At 48.3% G+C, this 22,932-nt stretch overlaps 1 protein-coding gene across 1 annotated transcript in view; it reads left to right on the forward strand.

Annotated features, from left to right (window-relative positions):
• UBE2A (ubiquitin conjugating enzyme E2 A) overlaps positions 1-22,932 on the forward strand; it is a 172,656-nt gene that overhangs the window by 124,817 nt on the left and 24,907 nt on the right. Inside the window, exon 5 of the mRNA XM_078688697.1 lies at positions 9,683-9,771. Within this exon, the coding sequence (XP_078544823.1) occupies positions 9,683-9,771 (89 nt within the window). The remainder of the gene's footprint in view (positions 1-9,682; positions 9,772-22,932) is intronic.

Below are 22,932 nucleotides of genomic sequence, written 5' to 3' on the forward strand. Positions count from 1 at the left end.
TTCCTTTTGATCTCACCTCCCGCGAAGATCTCTACCACTCAAACGTGGTTTAAACAGCTAACTGCACTCAATGTCCTACCCACCATCGTGGACTCAGCAAAATCTCTAGGTACAACTCTCGACTCCAACCTCAACATGCAGCATAATATCAGCAAGGCTACTAAGGGTGCGAACTTCCAAATCAATACCCTGAGGAAACTTAAACCCTTCCTACCAGCCAAAGACTTCCAAACTGCAGTACAAGCACTAGTAATCCCGCGAATTGAATACGGCAGCACCGCTCTCTGCGGTCTCCCGTTAACCACTACTGGACCCCTAAGAGCCTCTCTAAACGCTGCAGCATCACTGGGTCAAAAAACACTCTCATATCTCCCCTGACTTGAAATCCCTGAACTGGCTGCCTTTTGAAGCCAGAATACATCTGAAAATCGCCTGCATGACACACAAGGCTATACACTTGAGCTCTCCCGGATACCTCACTCAGAAGCTGTCAATCTCTGGCGGCTCTAGATACACTAGAGGCACAAACAATCTGCTGCTAAAACCTCGAAGATTCAGGAAGGAAAAAACGTATAAGCGCTCTTTCTCAGGAATGGCACCCAGGATCTGGAACTCACTCCCTCCTGAAACAAGGCACATCTCCTCAGTCACACTTTTTAAGAAAGAAGTAAAAGCTCTTCTCATGGCCAAATACACCTGAGCTTATAACTTGGATCTGTAAAGTATCTGCACCGATCTATATTATCCAGCTCGATCCCGACGACTATGTTTTTCCTGTATCATTCTGCTAGATCCCTACGAATATGTGTTGTACCTGCTTTATTGTTTCACTTACCTGACTATTTACTTGCATTATTGATTTACCTGTACTACTATGCTCCCTCACGTATTCATTCCCGTGTTTGGTATTCCCTGCTGTGTAAAGCGCTCTGATATCTGCAAAGATCTTGTTCGCGCTATATAAAACTTTCAAAATAAATAAATAAATAAAATAGGTCAGCCCAACCCTTTTCAACCTTTATATGGTACCCCTGTTGTAACTTATTTCCACATTTAACATCAGTACAATTGCCTATCCTGATGACACCCAATTGGTGCTGACCCTCGATAAAAACCAAACTAATGCCGAACAAACGCTGAAAGAGTGCCTATCAGCAACATTTGAGTGGATGACTCAAAATCACTTAAAATGTAATTCTGCAAAAACGGAGATTGTCCCTTTTGGCCTTAATAACTGTTTCTCACCACAGGACTGGTGGCCGGAAAAGGTGGAAGCCCCTCCCAAGACAATTAATGCTGTTCGTAACTTGGGTATCAAGTTCGACAACACTTTGTCTTTCAATCTACAAGCCAAAGAAGTAGCGGGGGCTTGTTTTAGAACTATTAAAAGCCTTAGGAAATTCTTCGATTTTCTCCCTTTGAGCGCCAGGCGGACAGTGGCTGTAGCGCTCATAACTTCCAGACTGGACTATTGTAACAGTCTGTATGCAGGGCTGAACAAATCGGCCCTGCACAGACTGCAAATGGTCCAGCATGCAGCTGCTAGGCTTGTCCTGAAACTGCCCAGAAAGTCCTCGGCATCGGCAGCACTGGATGCACTGCATTGGCTTCCGGTGCATAACCGTATTCTCTTTAAGGTACTTACCATCACGTACAGAGCCTACCACCAACAAGGCCCGCTATACCTGAGGAAGTACTTTAAACCCTACCAGCCGAAACGAACCCTTAGGTCATCCACAACTAATCTACTTCACGCACCCAGATTTAGGCTGACGGCCAAGGGAGGGAAATCCCTTGTAGTCATCGGGTCGAAAGCCTGGAATAATCTTCCCTTGTCCCTGCGTCAAAGTACAACTGAACTCAGATTTAGGAAAGCCTTAAAAACCTGGATCTATCCTCTGTCGGAATCAGGTTATAAAGCGTTGCTATGACCCTCTCTGTGTTTTGATCATCCACCATCATGATCTCCCAGCACACATCTGACAACTAGGAGTTGAAGCGCCAAGATACTCCTTGGAGTGGTAGTGCGCTATATAAGAACCCAATCACAATCACAGTCTGCGGTGTTGGAGACGTCTGATAGGGACTGAAGTACTGCCGAGCGTTCTTCAGCGATCATATCTGGATCGGGGCGAGAGCCTAGTGGCGAGGTTCTGACTCTCTGCCAGCGGTTGTTGTCAGCTCGGCGGCTGGAGGTGGTAGGTTTTTCTGGTCCGACGCGGTCAGCCTCCGGGAGCCAAAGAAGAGAGGTCGCTTCCTCCAGAGAGCGTAGCTTGCGGAGTATGCCTTCCCATTTGAAAATGAGACTAAATGGATGCCCCAGGAGTAAGAGATATCTTTGGAACTGAGAAATTTAGTAATGGGGCAGAAGTCGCATCGTTTCTGCAGTCTGGAAGCTGCCAAGTCTTGAAAAAGAAGAGGCCTGCATGAGCGGAATTCAATGGGGTGATTGGACCGTACCTCGCGTAGAATGCGTTCCTTGAGTTTAAAGTCGTGAACACATGTCAAGATATCAGGTGGAGGGGCTGTTGGTGATCTCTTGAGGCCCACTCGGTGCATCCGGTTAAGTCTGATTTCCTGGCCTGGAGGACCTAGAATGTGACTAAACATATCTAGGACGAAGGCCTCAATGTCCTGCTCCTCTGCCCCCTGAGGTACCGCCCGAATCCTTATATTATAACATATTGTTGCAGCGAGAGCTGTTCTCTGGATCATCTGTGTGGGATTGAAGATCCAGCTGCTGATCTTGTAGCCGGAGCACCTCTTGTTGGAGCTGGGATACCTCTTCATCTCTGGCCGCTGTCTGGTTTTCCAGGTCATCCACTCGCTCCCCCACGGAATCTGTCTTTTCATCTTGCGGATTTCAACTGATAGGTCTTTCTTCATGGTGTGGAACTCTCTAATGAGGTCCGCAAAAAGGGATTCCAGGACGCTACGGGTGACCGGCTCCTCGAGATCCTCTGGACACCTCCGCTCAGCAGCCCCTCCAGAGTGTGGCATTGTCTTGGTCCCACCAGATCCTGCCTGAAGTAACAAGTCCCTAACCGATCGGTCCTTGCAAGCTCTGGCAGCGGCCATTTGTAAGAGCCTCCACTCCCCGCCTGTAGTTAGGGTCACATGCAGGAATATCGCGTGTCAGCTAGGTCGGCGTAGTAGACCTCAGAGCCCGGCCTGCAAGAGGGCTCCACCAGTACCTGGACCGCGTTGCGAGGGGATGGGAAGCGCAAGTTTCAGGACGCACTCCCTGGGGAATGTGTCTTGCGTGGTGTATCGCGCTGTAGGAGGTACTCCTCACCCATTGCTTGTTGCCAATGTCCGGTGCGCAGAGAAGGCCTACCTCCTCGTTGGTATCCCGGTGGTGATGGGGGAGTATCAAGGCCAGTGAGCACCAAGCCCCAGGTGTGCCCACCGGGTCCGGCATACCTCCTGGGTCTGTAGCGAAGTGAGGGCCTTGGGGCTATGGGGGGAGGGGTGCTCGGTCCACATGTTGGTGTCTCTACTAGGCACACACACACTCACCGCGTCGCGGCCGCAGGGCTTCCCCAATCTGTTCCATCCAGGACGGTGCGGCGCTGTACAACCTCCTCCAGCTGCCTCCCAAGAATCAGCCTGGCCATCAGCCTGGCCATGCTCTCCTCTGGGCCAAGGTCAGCCCATACCCCCAGGTCTCACTCTGCGAGGGACCTGTCTCCGGTCCTCGCAGCTTCCGACCACCGCCACGCAAGGCTCAGCCATCCCCCAGAGGAGAAATTCAAAACTGGAGAGAGATGTTGCAGACAGCCGCAATGATTATCGGGGAACTTGAACGGCAGCTCACCGCCAGGCTGCATCTGCAGGGACCGTGTAGAGAGCCACCCCGGGCTCTTGCAAACAATGTTCCCGTGCACCCATGCACTCCCACACCCCTCGGGGTGGGCTTGCCCTGAGGGTATAAATAAAGGTGGCCGGAAACCACTCTGGGTCTTCTGGCCGAGAGTGAAAGTGGTACTCTGTCTGTTAATTATCGCGCAGCTGCGGCCTATATGACCTGGGTCCCGCCGCGCTATATTGGCGACGAGGCCAGTCGCACCACACGCGTGCCAGTCTACCTCGAGTGCTCCTCGTCGAGGAGCGCGCTATGCCCACCTGCGTCTTGGCTTGCTCGTGCCGCATCATAGCAGGGAAAGGAGAGCGGAACCCACCCGCTGTGCTCTAGCGGTTTGGTGTCCGCGACCGCTGTAAGCCTGCACTCATCTGAGGCTGCTGAGCGCTGCTAGCTCGTGCCCGCCCACGCGCCTCCCTGTCCATTGGGATCGCGTTCAGCCGGCGGAGCTCGCTGGCGCGGCGCCCTTCAAAGGGGGGGGAAGTGTTTTACTACCCTGCCCACACGCCGCTCCTTACACGTGGTGGTCCCCGCGCCTGTCCCTCCTCTGTGCAGGCCCCGGCCTTCCTCACGCCGGCTTCTATACAGCGAGGCCCTAAGCCTGGGGCAGCCCCTTCCACCGCCTGCGTCCAGGACTGCTCTGTCTGCCCCAACATGCTCCCACTCTGCAGGATCCTTGCAGAGGAGGCCCTGGACAGTTTAAAGGTGAAGGAAGAGTGTGTCCTCCCCCCCCCCCCCCCCCCCCCAGCTCTCCAAGCACTGGTAGCTGCAAGAGAGAATCTGAGAGAGAAAAAAAAAAGGAGGAAGGAGAGAGGGCAAGGGATCAACAGACTCTGCTTGCGTGTTCACCTCACCCGAGCCTGCTCCCGCTCCAAGACCCCACAGAAGGGCGCAAGTGGACAGATCGCGCCCCACCCACACTCGTGAGCAGCCATCATAGGGTCAAAGTACCTGGAACATCTACTGCGACACACACCCTAAGCTGCGCCCACGCTCCGCTGCCCAGCCGCGATGAGCAATCCGGCGGCGACAGGTACTGCCGCGCTGCAAGATGGAGGGCGCAATCAGGCCGCTGGCATCAACCCGCCACCACCAGTGTACACTTACACGGCAGTTGCACCGCTAACCCCATTTAGTGAAGCTTCAGACCCCGACACCGCCGCGCCAAGGTGGAAGGCGTGGGTTGGACGACTCAACCACTTCTTCAAGGGGAGAAGGGAGACGGATGGCACCGTGAAACGGTCACTCCTCATCTACTACGGGGGTTCGGAAATCTTTGATCTGTTCGAAACGCTCCCCAACACCGGAGAGGACGCTGACTACAAGGCGGTGGTCGCCGCACTCAACAGACACTTCTACCCGCAGCTCAACCACGACTTCGAGAAGTTCAAGTTTAAGAGCGCGTGGCAGACTGATGCCGAATCCGTCGACACGTTCTATGCGTGACTACGCCGGCTGGCGAGCACGTGCCCCTTCACAGACCAGCCAGAAGAAATCTGTGACCAGATTATCGTGGGATGCCGCTCAAGACTCCTGCGGAAGCTCATCCTTCGGCAACCCGGAATCTCGCTGAACGAGATCCTGGTGCTAGCCCGCTCCCACGAACTGTCAGACGCCAGTGCAGACGAGATGGAGACCGCCCTTCATACACCGGTCGCTGCGTCGCAGGCGTCCAGGCACCTGCTGGTCAAGGACGAGAAGGTCAACGCAATCCAACGACGCCCCATAACACTTCGCCAGGCGATCAGACCCCCACCAAGTGGACCGTGTGGATACTGTGGCAAGGATCACCCGGCGACAGCCGTCTGCGGGGCAAAAGGAAAAACGTGCTCTCTCTGTGGAAGGCTAAACCAGTGTGCCGCGTTTGGCGATTTCGATCAACGGTGCCAAGATCCAGAAGCATGTCTCGGCGTGTCCGCCAACTCTCCCTTGCTGACCCACAGCAAGTGCCAGACTACCAACCACAAGAAAGATGCCCCGTGTATGAGGACGACGACAAAGTATTATTTGTGGTGTCATACGTCAGCCGGACGGGGACTCGGCGGAGGCCCCATTCCCATGTGCTCCGTCTCCATTCCCATGTGCTCCGTCTCCATTGTGCAAGCCCTCATTTACACTGGGGCATCCGTCAACGTGATGGACTCCGACCAGTATGAGCGACTCTCACCGAAACCTCCTCTTGCGCCATCCACAACACGGATATACTCTTATGGAGGAACAGACCCGCTCCCGCTCCGTCGTGTCATTCTGACCACCGTTGCAACTGGAAGCTACTCCAGAGGCGAGGTTCCACATCACGGAGGGCACGAAAGGGACTTTGCTCAGCTGCCACACGGCCAAAGACCTCGGGCTTGCCTTCTTCGCTAACAAGTTCATGATTCCCATGCGGAGGCTATGTTGAAGGATTTTCCAACTTTCTTTGAAGGACTAGGGAAGCTCAAGGGCAAGAGGTTCAAGCTCCACATTGACCCCTCAGTGCTGCCTGTGGCCCTCCGGCACTGTCGAGTACCGTTCAACTTGCGCCCGCAAGTGCAGGAGGAACTGAGTAAGCTCGAAGAGCATGGGGTAATCGAAAAAGTCTCCGGGCCTACCCCGTGGGTGTCCCCACTGGTAGTGGCACCCAAACCCAAGCAACAGGGGGCGATTCGACTCTGTGTCGACATGAGACTGCCAAATACCGCGGTGAAGAGGGAACGACACATCACCCCCACAATGGATGACATCGTGGCTGACTTAAACGGAGCGAAGTGGTTCTCCAAACCAGACCTGAATGCCGGCTACCACCATCAGGAACTGGAGCCGAAGAGTCGGTACATTACTACTTTTTCAACGCATGTAGGCCTATGAAGATACAGGAGGCTCAGCTTCGGAGTGTCCTCAGCTGCTGAGGTCTTCCAAAACGCTATCCGGGATGTACTGTCCGGGCTGCAAGAGGTGATCAACCTCAGCGACGATATCCTTGTATATTCCAACACCCTCTAGGACCATCAGGCTCACCTCCGGGCCACTCTGAAACGTTTGGCGGACTGTGGGCTAACCCTGCACAGATCCAAATGCACATTCTACCAGGAGAGCGTCGACTTCTTTGGCTACACGTTCACCCAAGAGGGACTCCTGGTGGACCCCAAGAAGGCCGAAGCCATCCGGAATGCCAGCACACCCAGAAACCCCACAGAAGTGAGGAGCTTCCTCGGCATGGCCACAACTGTGGACGATTCATCCCCAACCTTGCGGCCATGTCAGAGCCGTTGCGTGTCTGGACGCGTCACAACCACAAATGGGAATGGACACTAGCTGCCAACAAAGCGTTCCAGGACATCAAGGCGAGCTTGCTGGACAAGACCGTGATGGCCTACTTCCACCTGCGACGCCGGACGGAACTGGTTGTAGATGCCAGCCCCGTGGGTCTAGGGGCAGTTCTTCTGCAGGAACACGGCCCGGAAGTGTGAAAACCAGTTGCCTATGCCGCCAGCAAAGCCCTCACCAACACTGAGACCAGGTATGCCCGGATCGAGACAGAGGCGTTTGCGATCAGGTGGGCGTGCCAACACTTCCACCTGTATTTGTGCGGCCAAGAATTAAGCGTTGTGACCGTCCACAAGCCGCTACTCCTGTAGTTTGTTGGCTCGTCCCGGCTGGCGCCTCTGAGGATTGAACGATGGGCGGTGCAGCTGCAAGGCAACAACTTCAAGGTGGTTTTCCGCCCGGGCGCGCACAACCCGGCCGATTACCTGTCTCGCCACCCGGAGTCCCTGATGCCATCTAACCCTTCTGTAGATGTGTGCAGTACCGAGGCATTTGTCCACATGGTGTCTCAAGAAGCGTGCCCCAAGGCCATGACACTTGAAGAAATCGGCCGAGCCACTCAAGAAGACGCCATGCTCGTCCGGGTTCGAGGAGCCCTGGAGAACAATGGCTGGGCCCACTTCATCGACGGTGCTCGCGTCCTCCGGCCCGAGGTCAGCCTTGCCCACCAACAACTGTGGCAAGTCCGGAGCAAACTCAGCGTGGGTAGCGAAGGAGTGGTCTTGTGAGGATGTCTGATTGTGATCCCGGAAAAGCTTCTGGGAAGGATCCTCGCGCTCTCCCACGTTGGCCACCAAGGAATGATCAAGGCCCGGCTGCGAGACAAGGTTTGGTTTCCGGCGATTCATTCCATGGTCGAGGAGATGGTAAGGCGATGTCATCCCTGCACAATCCCCGGAGGGGATCCAGCTCCGGCACCGGTGATCAGAAGAACCAAGTAAGACTCCATGGACGCACCTCAGCATAGACTTCAGGAGTTTTCCAGATGGACGGCACACGTAAAGAGGGTCCTGGACAGGGCCTTCGCGATGATGGGACTGCCTGAAGAAGTCCAGTCTGACAATGGTCCCCCCCCTTCCAGGGGCGAGAGTTCCAGGAATATCTTGAGAATCTGTCGGTGAGGCACAGGAAGATCACCCCGCTATGGCCCCAAACGAACGGGGAAGTAGAGAGACTGATGAGGACAATCAACTGTGCATTGCGCATCACAGTGGATAATGGAGAAAATGCTGAATCAGCCCTCGAACAGTTCCGAGGTGCGTACCGTCAGACTCCTCATAGCACCACTATGTGTGCTCCGGCACATCTCCTGTTCAAGCGAGCCCCACGAGACAATATCCCGTCAGACCCAACGTGGATGCCCATGGAGCGGGATGGTGCTGCTGTCCAGGCGAGGAGGGAGACGACGAACCGGAAGGCGTGTGAGGCCTGAAGAGGCCAAGAACCTCAGCTACGAGTGGAAGACCAGGTGGTAATCAAAGACCGATACCCCGGGTGGAAGTTCCGGACTCCCTACGAGCCAGAAGCGTGGGTCGTGGTCAGTGTCCAAGGGACAATGGTCACTGCTAAGAGGGGACAGCAGTCTGTCACAAGGAATGTATCCAGCTTCAAGAAGGCCCCGGAAGCAGAAGTGGACCCCGAGACGTCTGGTTCTCAAGACCCTTTGCTGGCCTTCTCCTCTCCTTTTTGTTTTTAACAGCAGTCCGGTGCGTCCCCAGGGCTCGGACATGCCGCAATGCTGAGCTCATTATCTCCCCACCCTGTCCTTGCATAAATGTGGCAGCCTTCCGCTTTTGTTTTGTTCGTCATACCAGCACGGAAGCTGCCTACCCTCCTCCAGCCCCCACCACCCCCCACGCCTCCCCCCGCTCCTCCTCCCACTCCTCCTCCTTCACCCCACCACCCTCCCACTGCTTGGTATTTGACGTTTTAGTAACGTCTTAATTGTAGCAGTGCATAGTTTTATTTTCTTCTAACTTTCACTCCTCCTTCACCCCACCACCCTCCCACTGCTTGGTATTTGAAGTTTTTAGTAACGTCTTAATTGTAGCAGTGCATAGTTTTATTTTCTTCTAACTTTCACTGGTCGTGACTGCAGTCTGCATAGGGCGCGTATGCAGCATTTGTAATGCAATAGGTCTTGCATTTGTGAGTTTATGCTATTGGCGTTGTAAATGACAATGCCTTTAATGTATCTGTCCTAAAAAAAAAAATTGTCCTTCAGAATGCCAGTAGATGAAACCTTCGCAAATGTGAGACGTATTGCATTGCAAATGCTTGTTTATAAAAGTGCTGCGGGCCACGCCCTTGGTCGGGGTCTATTCAATGCATATGAATTTAATGAAAAAACTCTATCTAGCCTTAGTTAAGGCAACTTTTTCTACGTTGTGAGTGATATATAATTACTTTTATTGATGTTACTGTGTTTCTCTCTGTTCAAACTTGTCAAGAATTGAGTTGCTGCATATTTTTTCAAGCATTGTTAAAAAGTAAAAACTTTTGTTATTTTTCTAGTCTATGCCGATGGCAGTATATGTTTGGATATTCTTCAGAACCGTTGGAGTCCCACCTATGATGTGTCCTCAATTTTAACATCCATACAGGTATGCACTGATAAAAGACTGTTTTCTAATGAACCATTATAGATTTACTGTTTACAACTATTTGAAGGGTCAATCCGGGTAGTAGGGCAAAAAAGATCCCTTAATCCCATCATGATATAACTCCACTCGGTCTCACCCAACTATAGGCATTCTAGAAGTGCCTTTGTTTGATGTCTGCTTTGAGTTCTAGATTCACTGTATGACCCCTTTTAAAGCAATTCTATAAACCTGACCCATTGTTCTCAGTTTAGATTTAGTTCCTGCAAAATGTTATACTCATGTTAGGTATTCTGTTTTTGATTAATTATTCTGTAACCAGTTTAAAAGCAGAAGGCATGTGACTGCTCTTGTAAGAGCCTTTACTTTGAATAGGAAGCATTGAAAGCAGATTAGAGAGTGTCTGCTACGTATGTGCCAGCTACATGTGGACTTCGTTGTGGGAGGAGAAAAAAATCAGAAACAAAGCACAGCGTTCAATTTTGGGGACAAAGGATTAATGTTTTTTTTTCTTCTTATATGCTTCTCACTATTATACTAAGTGTACATGAAATGCAAAAAAATCTTCGGGCAATGAAAAATTGTATCTGGTGGAAAGCGTGAGTGAGACATTACAAGGCGATTACAGCCCTATCAATAAATAAAGTACGTTAGGATTTATATACTTTTGATTATCTCTTCTGTGTAAGAAACAATGAGCGCTTGTGGAGATGAAAAACCTAGTTAAAAAACCTTTAGAATTAATGTGAATTTGTACTGTAGAAAATTCCATTTCTTCAGTTTGAACTGTCAGCCATCACTTTGGAAAGTATTCTGTATAAACTTTTCAAGGAGAGATTGAAATGCTCTTTGGCATTCCCTTACAATGTGAGTGTCCGGATTTCGTGATGGCAAGGTTCAAATGGCCCAACGTCTATAATTTATCCTGCTCCAGTATTTGAGGGTTATTTCTCTGACACCATTTGGAAAAAAACGTCGAACTCTTTGCCAATCCCAACGTCCATAGTTGACCCTGACCTCAAATGTCCTAGTGTTGAGCTTGTGCTTAAGACAGTGCGGTAGACTTCCTACTGTCTTAAATGTCAGTTGGTACCTCTACACAGATAATGTGCTCAACAGCGAAAACAGTTCTGTCGCACTGGGCTAAGAAGAAATCTGAGGGACAGCAGTGAGCCAAAACGGAATAGCTCCTATAGACAGAGAAAACCGTTCATCAAGAAATGTAAAAAAAAAAAAGGGAAAATAACAAAAAGGGCAATTAAAAAAAGTTTAATTCTTCAATTCCGGACCCACCCAATAGATGACAGAATAATGCACAGTATGTGAATCCAGAAAAGATTCACGCTGCAAAACTACACCGACTGGTAAGAAACTATACGTTTTCATCAAGACTGCCTCAGTGCTTAGAATATATCAAGTCATAGGAATGTAACCGTTTTATTGGAATCCTACGAGGGTAGGACAGGAAGGCACCTTACACACAAACCTAACCTCTAGCAGAGAAAGGTCTGTCTTTCTTTTGATCATATGTTATTTCCAGGGAGTCACCTTATAGAGGTAGGGTATCATTAAGTGGAGAAAGGAGAGTATCCATGAAGCAGGAAAGACAGCCACATAAGTAAGTACTTAATAACACAGCTGCCCTAAAATGCCCACTTCCACTGTACTATTTTATAGTAGCAAGTGGTTACCCATCCCCTTAATCTAAAAGCGCAAACTAGGACATTCTGGTATGTATGGATGGAAGGATGGAGTGGCCTTGATGTGCTATGTGAGTCATCTCTAAACAAGTGCCCCTGTCGCGTTTCAGTCATATTGATACAGGATAATCTAGCACGAGTTGTTGAGAATGGGTGTTGCTAGGAGTACTCACTATGTTCATGCAGAACTTGAGGTATGTGAAGGAAGTTGGTAGCACTTGTGTGAGAAGACATAGCTTGTGTATGTATATACATGTATGTATATATACGCGTTTTGAGCAGACGCTCTTCTTCACAAGCCAAATTTACAAGTTGCATATCCACCATTAACAAGTGTATTTACAAGAAATAGAGAAAGGACCAATAGTGTTCCCAACCAGCTATAGAGCTGGAAGATAGACTACCGCAAAATATATACACATATAGTTCTTAATGCATGTGCCACAGGTAGGGAACTTGGAGCGTAGTCTTCAGCAACCCCTTCATATTAGTGTGATGTTACACTAGTCTCACTGACCGGTTAATCCCCACAGGGGTATGAATATGCACTGTTATATATTTGCTATGGACTGCATTGATGGACCAATGTGCACCAGTGACAACTGACTATCCCTTGCTCTCCTTTGTTGTCCTTTAATTATACTATTTGCACCACATACACCCACTACTCGCCTATCTCTGTTTTCGAAGTGAGGCGCCCCTGTAGGTAACTCCCCTCACTTTTTGTTCTTTTGTGGTGTTTTTTTTAATTAAGACACACTTAGGGTAGCCTTTTTGGTAGAACTTTGGCCTATCCTTCCAAGTGTTGTCCAAAATCACTTTGGCAGCACACTCCCCGCGTTTTGACACCAATAGTGTCTTGATAATGAGTGATAAGGCAAAAGTAAACCCAGACATATGTAATGACCAAAGTGCATAGTTAAAAACGAAGGGCAAATAAGTGCAAGCGACTTCGGGTGCCATTTTGGAGTGTCATAAGGAAACCAAAATTACAAAGCACCAAATATATTTTGAGGCCACAGTGTAAGCATAACAAATAGTCAGAAGAATACAAAATAGGAGGAGTGTTGGATCTTAGAAGTAGGTAGACTGCCAAACAATGAGAGTAATATATGCGTAGTAAAAGGAAATGACTGTACATTGACAGAAAACCGTCAGCTTTCCCACATACCAGCCCAAGTGGGCAATAAAACCTCCAAACCAAACATCTACTGTCCCAGGGAAGTGCCCATGTGGGCTGATCTATCTCCTACACAAATGCAGAAACTTTCGACATGTGATGGGCACAAAATAAAAATCTATGGAAGCACAATAAAGAGGAAAAGGGCACAAAAAACAAATTGTTCAATCAGTGATTAAATGTTGCAATCATTGGCATGCAATAATATGTGCACTACAAATAGTTATAATGATAAATCACAGCCACTCTTCCCACATTCCAGCCCAAATAGGCAATGAACCTCTAAGCCAAAAGGCAATTGTCCCAGGATGAGGCCAAGGCAGGCTGATACATCAACTGCACAATTGCAGAAAATTGCAACAATTGTACTGGGGACAAAATAAGACCCTATGAGAGCACACTAAAGAGTAAAGGGGTACAACAACACAATGGTATATCAGTGTATAACTAAAGCCATCATTAACAAACGTTAATCGACAAATGCATGCACAAATCATCCAAATTTATCAAATTCCCATTCTTAGCTCATGTGATCAGAAGCATAGTGTATATCTGAAAGAAACCGGTTAGTATTAGATTCCTTACCTTAGAATATCCCCAGGCGCCAGACTGGAACCGGAAAATTTTGCGTAGCAGGACCCCTGCATGTCAGCAAGTGTCGTCTGCGGCTCCGCGTCCGTTGTCTGAGTCGTTGGCGCCGGATGACTTCGTCGGAGTACTTAGACGCTGCCCTTGCGCGCTGACTTCAGTTCTTCTTTTTTCCGCGCCAGCAAGCGCAGGTCCGGAGAAAGTGGTAACCTTTAGTCACTTTTTGAGTAAGCTTTTTGGATCCGTTTCGAGTCTGACTCCATCGGTGCCAGTAGGGATGCCTGGGTTCAAGCCCTGTGCTGACTGCAACCGACTGATGTCGGTTACCGACCCCCACCGCCGGTGCCTACATTGCCTGGGGCCCGACCACGAAGACAAGTCGTGCCCCGACTGCCGGGCCTTTACGTCGAAGGCTAGGCGGGAGCGGTCCCGCAAGTGCCTCGAGCTCTTGCAGTCGGCCCTGCGCCGCTCGAGGTCCTGGTCCGGAAGGAGGTCGAGGGGCCGGTCGCGGGGCCGGAGTCATCACAGCTCGGCGAGTCGACACCACTCGTCGGGCTCCAAGTCCTCGGGTAAGAGGCACAAGAAGTCGAAGAGGCGTCATCGCTCTTCTGACCCCCCCCCGACGCTCGCGCGACGCGGCCGGGGGTTCGGGTGACACCACCCACGCGGCTCCGCCGGAGTCGCGGCCTGCTCCATACCCGCCGGTCCCTGGGCAGAACGCGACGCCGGAGGAGATCGATGCCTTCCTCGTGGCATGAGGTCGCTCTCTCCTCCTTCGGGCTCTGCGGCGCATTCGTGCCCAGCGGATCCAACTGGGAGCCCAAGCAGACCGGGTGCTTCGGCGCCGTCGGGTGCTTCGGTCCCGTCAGCGACTTACAGGCAAGTAACTTGTGCAATAGGCATCATCCAATAGCTGTCTATTCCCTTCCACTAAATATGTGTCTTTGGATAAAACCACTATGTCCCCTCCCTTTTCAGCTATGAATAACCATGTTGGCACTAGTCTGCAGTTCAGTAACTACCCTCCTTTTGTGTAGGGGATAAGATAAACGATTGATTGTTATGCCTAAACCTCAATTTCTTTAAATCCCTAATGACTTCAATACCGTCAAAGGGCATGGTAGCCATGAACACAGATTTGGGATGAAATCCACTGGGACAATTCAAATCTAGAGGGTTTTGTAAGTTATCAAAAATTGAGAATAGCATCTTCATGATTCAGTGAGTTTGTCAAGATCCCTCAATATCTGCAATTGATTGGTATCACCAATACACAATGAAGATTGTTGATGGTCCTGGTCATTTCTATGGGAACTCGTGTTGTTTTTTAATTCAAACCATTTTTTTAGTTTCAGCGTTCTGATGAAGTTAAACAAGTCAATGCGACTTTGCGTGTAGTTAAAAGAGGTGGGAGAAAAAGAAAGACCCAGGGAAAAACATCAGCATGGGTTTAGGTGAGGGGAAAGTCAATAGATTTACGACGTTCGAGTCCAGTCCCATTATTTCGGTGTGGCTTTGGCTCTTGCCTCCATTCCCACCGAGCCGTCTCCTTTTCTTTTGCTTGTTTCTGTTTTGTTTCCCCTTTTCTACCTCTCTCTCTTTCTCTTGTTGCTCCGCTAAAAGACTGGAGCCTGGTCAATACTTGGAACTTCTTTAAAAGCGTATCTTTTGGGCCCGACCTATCCGTGCCCACTGGTGTATTACTGTCAGTGGCGCTAGTCCCCTGTCCATTCCTCCTGTCTGCTTGCTGCACCTGCTTCTTGATTGACAACCTTGTTGGGTTGCAAGCCCTCCATAGTTTTAGACTTGATTCCTTGTAATGTTTCCAATTTCCTGGCAAAGTTCAGAATCCTTCCATTCAGTTAGTCTTTATAGTCGCAGTTGAATTTTCTTGCTTCATTATTATTTCCTCCTCCACCTTTGTCATCCTTTCGGTCAACTTCTCCATATGTGCGTCAAAATCTTTCTGGTCAATCATTTTAAGCAATTCCGAACTCAAATGGTCAGTCTCAGCCAGTAATTTATCCATATCTTTCCATGCTTATTGTATCAAAATGCGGAGCATGATAGTTGAGCACTCAGGGAAGTTCACCAACCATCCTTGCAGCATCTCAGGATCTGGGGTTTCGTAGATGGGTACTCTACGGATCCTCAGTCCCGTGGGATTCTGCCACAGTCATTTGCAAGGACATGGCCTCCCACCATTTAGATAATTCTTTCTTGTAAGACTTTTCAAGCTTGTCCCATAGCTGCTTTTTTGAGAGGGTCTCCCACCCCACCCCCAACAAATTGGTTGAATCATTCTCTGGACCGGCTTTCATAGTTTTAAGATGAACTAATTTCTCTGCCACCTTTCGGTTTGTTATCGAACAATGCTGTTATCACTATAAACCAATAATCTAATATAGGAACTTGTTGGGATAACCACAGAACAAAATACTAGTGCAGAGTCCAGTGGTCTAGTGGGCTCACTCCCCAACATTTAACAAAATGTTCCTACTTCTGCAACTCAATCCAAAATAGTGAGAAAAGAGGTGAGGAGGAGAAACCTTGCCAATTGGTATGTGGGAAAACGTCACCTACCCCTTTATAGACTCACAGGGCCGGGAGGGGCTTATGTCTGCAAGCTAGAACACAAGCCCACAGTTGAGATGGGGCCAAAGCGTACTGCTGATTTCTCACGCATGCAAATAAGGCAGATGGTGCAGCGTAGTGTACTCATCACATGTTGCACGGTGAATTTCTCCAAGCCCTTTCCACAGTGAGAGCGATGTCTACCCATACTCGAAGAGTGCATGACGTTTCTCTGTGACTTTGGAGTTTCTTTGCAGTAGCATATATAAACCTGTGTGTGTGTGTGTGTGTGTGTGTGTGTGTGTGTGTGTGTGTGTGTGTATATGTATGGGTGTATGCATATGTGTGTGTGTGTGTGTGTAAATATGTATATGTGTATGTGTATATATGTCTGTGTATATTAGGGCTTCAGATGGGCTGCAGTCCTAATGCAATGAACTATATTAGGCAGCCAGAAAGCATCCACAAGGCGCAAAGAGGAATAAGCGGAAGGTTGCTAGAGAATGAACGGGTTCCAAAACCTTGGGCGGTGGAACCTAAGGCGGTGGATTTGCAACCTTAATCTGGAACATGAGCATAAAATTGGGAACCAAACTACCCCATTCTGAGTTCTTCCTGGAGACGTTGGTGATGTGGAATTCCTGGTCCAGCCTAGCCTGACTTACAAGGAGGATAGTTGTTAGATGTAATTGAACAGTTTGGCCTTGATGGCTTTGTGAATGGCCAGATGGCCATGAATATTGTTAACACTAGGTGTAAGTGTTCCAAAGTTTGACAGTTTGGGCAGAACATTTGAATCCACCTAGAACGGATTTCTTGAAAGTTAGGGTTTCAGTGCAGATTTAGATACTTCAGGAAATGTTTCATCTGGGCTGGTAGGTTGTCTTTTTTTTCTCCTTTGTATTTGGCCTGTGCATTTCATTCCAAGTAAGGCCTGTTGGGCAATACACAGGGCTGAAGTGATGTCAGTCTTTAAGATGTAGTTGGACTCTTCCTGCTTAGTTCTAAACCATTGGAGTCTCCATAGAGGTAGCCTGTTGCTCATAGATGATCCATTTCTGTTGTTGTGCAGAATTGCAATGGTGGCTTAAAGTTTGTGAGGAAAACCAAGAAAGAGAATAAAACATCAAGTGGTCTTGAGTGATGGAAAATGTGATCATTTGGGTGACTTAAGGTCACACGGTAAGAGTGATTTAAAGACTTTTCCTGAAGAAGGATCTTTCTTGGTCACGCTGTGCTCTTTGATGCTTATGTTAGCCTGGGCCGGCAAGCAACCAACGGTTAAATGGGAGGTGGTAGGTAGTGGAAGGAAAGAGAGGGAGCATTGGGTGGAGAGGGTAGCCCAGTGCAGGAGGGATTTACACTCAGAAATAACAGGCGCAGGTTCAGACTGCAGTCCTCAGAGAAAAGGGTGCCTATACTTTTAATTCATTCTTTTGAGATGTGTTTAGCTTACTCTAGCTCAGAAAGCTTCACCTCAGGATACATTTTTGACCATCTGTTTTATTTATTTATTTTGCCTCTGAGCATGACCAAAGAATTCCCTTATATTTGCACAATTTCTCTTTCCTGGTGTTCATTTTTCATCCTCAATTCCTTTGGGTCGTTTTGACGCTTCATTCTCTTTGCTCTGTCATGCGAAGCAGAAGCTATGGTGCTACACTTTCCTCAGAGATAATGTTTTGATGTCTTTTTCTACCATTGGCCTGAGTTCTTTAAAATACAGGTAGCAGCGTGATGGAAAAATGTAAAGATGAACAAAAACTCAGAACCAGACTCCTCAGAGAAAGACCGTTTTAACCCTGCTGGCAATCACTCCAGATCTTAAGTTCACAGAGGCCTAGGAAGAGATTCCTAAAAACTTGTCCATGTGAGGGAGCCTTCCTGCTATTCTGGGTGCATCCTATACACTCCCTATAAAGGATACTTTTTTTTTCACTTGATTTATTTACAAGAGATGAACAATCATGTAGTCTGGCTGGATACATGACGATTCCATTAACCAAACATTTTTTGAGTAACATAAAGCAATACAATTAACATGACTCAATGAGCAATATGCCCAAAAGGATGACGACCTTCACAAACAAATAAAACATGAGGCTAAAGGTTCCTGCGCATTACAAAGGTACAATCAAGGCGTACCCATTACCTGTTCCAACACCAGTAAAAATGGTAGAAGCAGTCATACATTTTGTGAGGCAACATTGCTCTCTCCTGGTTCTACTGTCTCCTTCCCCCTAAATACATTTGAAATGGGCCCCAAAACCCCCGAGGCGGAATTGGGGAAGCAGTATCTCACTATAGGCATCAGTCTAAGTATTACAATACACCATATCTTTATGCCAATCTTCGAAGGTGGGATCTGGACCCCTAGCCCATCGCACCGCTACTTGGCTCTTACCCAGAAGCAGCCCCATTGTGACCAGCCTCCTCACACTCTTATCCGCCCATTTGTCGAATTGCAATGGGGCCTGCATCGGGTCTGGGTCCGTGGAAGCGCCAGTTAAAGCTCCCAGCTCTTGGAAAATCTTTACCCCAAAACTCTTAATACAGGTGGGCAGAGCTCCCTTTGCATGGCAACTCTGACAGTTAGCGGAGTCGCTTAACCCATAGCGATAGTCTCTCTGGTGTATAGTACAGACGGTTAACCAATTTAAAGTGAATCAGTCGATGCCAACCATTGAGGGATATTCCCTTAGTCAGAGCACAGCAATATTGCCAACATTTGTCATCAATAACCCTATCCAGGTCTCTCTGCCAATCTAAGCGTGCCTTCGTCATGGCGGGCCTCCTAAACTCCTGTTCATAAAGCCTAAACACCAACTTTGCAGGAACTTCTCTCTGGATTAGAGGGGAAAGGGCTGGCACATCCGGAGGCTCCTGCATGTCGTCTCCTAATAGACCTCGAAGTGCATGTCTTATTCTGTAGTATTGAAAATAAATAGGCGCTGATGACGGATGTACCCGGTCAAGTACAGACTCCGAGCTCACCTCAACACCATCTCGGAAGAAATCCCCCATATTGGGTATACCTAATGTGCGTAGAACCAGTAATACACTTGTCTCCCCTGCCATGGTGAACCATGCCCACCATTCTAATAGCAAATGTGGGGAGTACAGAAATGAACCGGCTTGTTGCACCATCAGACTCCGCCAAGCATGAACTGTAGAATTTAAGTAGTCAAATGAACTGTGGTGTCACCAGGTCACCAAATGGAGAATGAAATAAGGTGTGTGGTACGGCAACATCCCTTTATATGTATAGGTTTTGGGAGGTCAGGGAGGCCATGAAGCCAATAATGTGCATGCGAGATCTCTTCTGTTTTATAATACAGTTCATGCTCTGGCGTGTTCAATCCACCCATGTTGACAGGTGGGATAACCACCTCCCATTTAACAGTTGGTTGCTTGCCGGTCCTGGCTAACGTAAGCATCAAAGAGCACAGCGTGACCAAGAAAGATTGCAGCAGAAGCACTGGAATGTGCTGGAATAGGCTCAGAAATCTGGGAAGGATCACCATTTTCATCAACGCCACTAGTCTCATTAAAGAAAAGGGCAATTTTATCCAGCCGTCAACATCTACATGGCGCTGTTTTGCACTCCCATAATTATCTAACATGACAATCTTTGGATCAGTATGCATTTGCATGCCGAGGTAACATACTGACTCAGTTTTCCATTGTAAAGGAAATTCCGGTGCCAAGGAGGTCATGGCAGGAGTCACTGTAAAAATGATGGACTTGCCCCAGTACACACAGAGACCCGGCAGACCTCCAAACTGAAATACTTCCCTAAGCATAGGAGAACGGTTTCTCTCCAGATTGCGTACATCCAGCAGAGTATCCTCATCGTAGGTCGAAATTATGAGCGATAACCAGGAGAGTGCAACCCTCATAGGAAGCAAGCCAACGGCTCAGCAATCGAGGCATATATTAAAGGCGATAGGGGACAGCCTTGTCTGGTGCCCCTTGTGATTGAGAGAGGGGTTGTGACAAAAGTACCCACCCGAACCCTGGCCACAGGAACAGCACCATAGAGCATCGCAATCAGGCAAAGAAACAAGTCGCCCACTTCTATCCGCCCCAAAACAGCCCTCATAAACATCTACTTTACAGAGTCAAGCGCCTTTTCGGCGTCTAAAAAAACGCTGTAACCTTCACCGCTGGGTCAACATGTTAAATGACACCAAACCGTGTTCTATGGTTATATGATAGGCTACAAGCAAGCATTTGGTGGTTTCCCTGTCTTTAAGAGTTGCAAGTAAAGCTTCTCTTTCTGAGGGCATCTCGCCAGTTTCCACCAACTCTGCATAATATCTACGGAACCGGTCTGCTATGCGTTTAATATCATGCAATGGTTTTTCTTCATCTAAAAAGATTTAGCTGAAGAAAAACCATTGCATGATATTGAACGCATAGCATGTTATGTAAGAACATGATTACTTCGGTCTCCCTTTTGGGGCTCATTAGGGCCACAAGCGCAGCATCAGGGCGACATCTCTCCCCTTTCATCCTTGCAGTGGCATATTTGTCAAAGTGTTTGACTTCACTGTTGGGTGTATTATGATACTCAGCCAGCTTTTCTTTGATGTCTCAGTGTGAGTATCACCTTAGTGCAAATGATCTCGCTTCATTTGAGCGATTTCCTTGCCCAAATAAGACCGTCTGTTAAGTACTCCTCTATGCTTAGAAATGGTCACCCCTCTGATATATACTTTAAAGGTTTCCCAGATCACAGCAAAGCAAGCAACCGTACCAATATTATTATGGAAAACTCCTCAATCATTCGCGCAATTTCGAAGGAAAATGGTGGAAACCTCCAGGTGAATGCTTTGAACTTCCGGAGTATGAGAGTCCAGTCTAATGCAACAGGTGTGTGATCTGAATACTTTCTCAGAAGAGATTCACAATGAGTAACACGTGACATCAGGCCAAGCTTCTAGCCCCCAGCTAGAAGTCAATCTGAGAACAGATTTCATTTACTGCAGAGTAATGTGGGAAACCCCCGACCCCCTCAGAACGGTTACTTGTCCGACCTTGCTCCCAGTGCTTTCGATGGAAATATAGCAGTGTGGGTACTCACTATTGGTTTGCTTCTTAGAAGTCCTGGTACTCAATTTCTAATTAAAAAAGTGTGGGTACTAGTGCAGTACCTTCCCATTTAGAGCATTGCTTGCTCCCATTCCGTTTTTCAGAAATGAGTCTACCATCGGTGCTGTCCGCGGTTTTGGTGTTGAGGAATGTTATGGAATCATGTTATCTTTTGATGCCGGGAAACTGAATATGTATCTAAATGCCAAAGATTTCAGTCATTTGTGTGTCGACATACCAAGACTTGAGATCCAGGGAGCCATCGCATTTTAAGAGGGAGAGACTTGTAGTCCCCTTTATGGAGAGTGCATAAAGATGCCATTTTGTGCTTCTCAGGAGGTTGATCATGACTGCTAAGCCCTAGATAATTTTGATGACCATCGAACTGACTGCTTAGGAGATCCAGAGGGTAATGAAGGTGGTAATGCTGCTTGGCTTACCAGCAAAAATTCTCAAGATGTTGCTAATTGTAGGAGGGCAGAGCCATCATGAACGCCTAAGCGCTCACGCCACAACACAGCTGTGCTGCGCTAATAGGACCCCCTTTAACTGCATAGTGAACTCAGCCGATCCATCAAGCTTCGCTGAGGTCCCAGCTCTCAGTTGGGTGGGGTGATGCCCTCTGCTTGTCTGTGGTTTGTAGCTTGGGGCTTCTGCTCTTGCATCCTGCACTGGAGCTGGGTTGTGTGGATGGAGTTGTTTAGTGGAAGCGAAGGACTAAGAGGCCCCAGTGGCTAGGAATCTGTCCCAGTGGCAGTGTGGTGAACTGCGTACCTAGAGGAGCTGATTAATGCATGTGTTCACATGGTGATGTGGGAAGTCTGTAGCTTGAAAATGAGGGTTGGAAGTAATGAGCCACAATTTGACAGGCCCCAAAGTAGTGCACAGTGAAGTCCCTCTGTAAACAATGTGAGATTAAATATACAACACACTGTTAGATGTGATTGTGGTGGGGCTAGTGGAGGACCACTGTATCTTTAAATCAAGGACTTTGGGAAGCCCATAATACCCTTACAAAGTGCAATCAGTAAGCAGGAGGGATTGGCTCTGAGATCTACAGATAAAGGCACGGAATCCATTGCTTAGACTTGATGGAAACATAAATGCAAAAAGGTCTTTGCAAAAATGTCACAAGGCGCAGCCTGATTAAGATAAGGAAGAGGACGTCTGATACAGATTGCAGAATATCAGAAGAGGAAGATGAAACACTGAATCATTCGAGGCATCTGGTTGAATTACAGGATGCAAAAGACTTGCAGATCTTGAAGTCTGTTCATGCAAAACAACATATGCCCTCTTGGATCGCCAGAGGTGACATACTCCCCCTTTAGAGCTCATCCTCCGGAACCCCACATCATTTTCAGATCACAGTATTATGAAAGATCTCTACGTAAACAGGGCACATAGCAAAACACATCATCGTTGCATCAGCAGCCTCCTCCAGCCATCCCCCCTCTCAGTTCTCAGTGATAATGATCTGATTGTAGAGAGACGAGGGTAAATTTGAAGTTCAGGCAGCGTTCATGAAGTCTTGCAGGATTACCATTCTCCTGCACGATGGCTGCAGAGGCAAGCACAGCTTAGTTCATCTCTTTCCTGTGTGGCGGGCACAATGTTGGAGGCCGCAGCATCTCATTGCACACCTTTTTCCAGGGACAATTGCCTTCCAGGCCAAAGCGTCCAATGGTTGAGCCTTGGAGCCTTTTCGAGCAGGCCTGGGGTGCAGTGTCATTTCATACATAAGGAGTTGATGATGTCCGGTAAACAAGTGCATGTAGACTCTTTTGTGAGCCCCTGACATGAAGTAAAGTGCAACGGGAGAGATGTGAATATACCATACTCACTGCTGCCTTCTGCTAGATTTGAATAGATGCAAAAGGGGGGAAGATTAGAAGTGGCACTTCAGTAAGAGAGACTTTATGACCAACAGGACAATGAGGTACACCCTAAAAGGTGTTTCCTGAAATCTAGTGGTGGAAACTCAGCACCTTTTTGCCACCACAATTTCAAGAGCATCTACGACAACTT

Source organism: Lissotriton helveticus, chromosome 4_1 (genome assembly GCF_964261635.1).
Source record: "Lissotriton helveticus chromosome 4_1, aLisHel1.1, whole genome shotgun sequence".
Taxonomy (NCBI): Eukaryota; Metazoa; Chordata; class Amphibia; order Caudata; family Salamandridae; genus Lissotriton; species Lissotriton helveticus.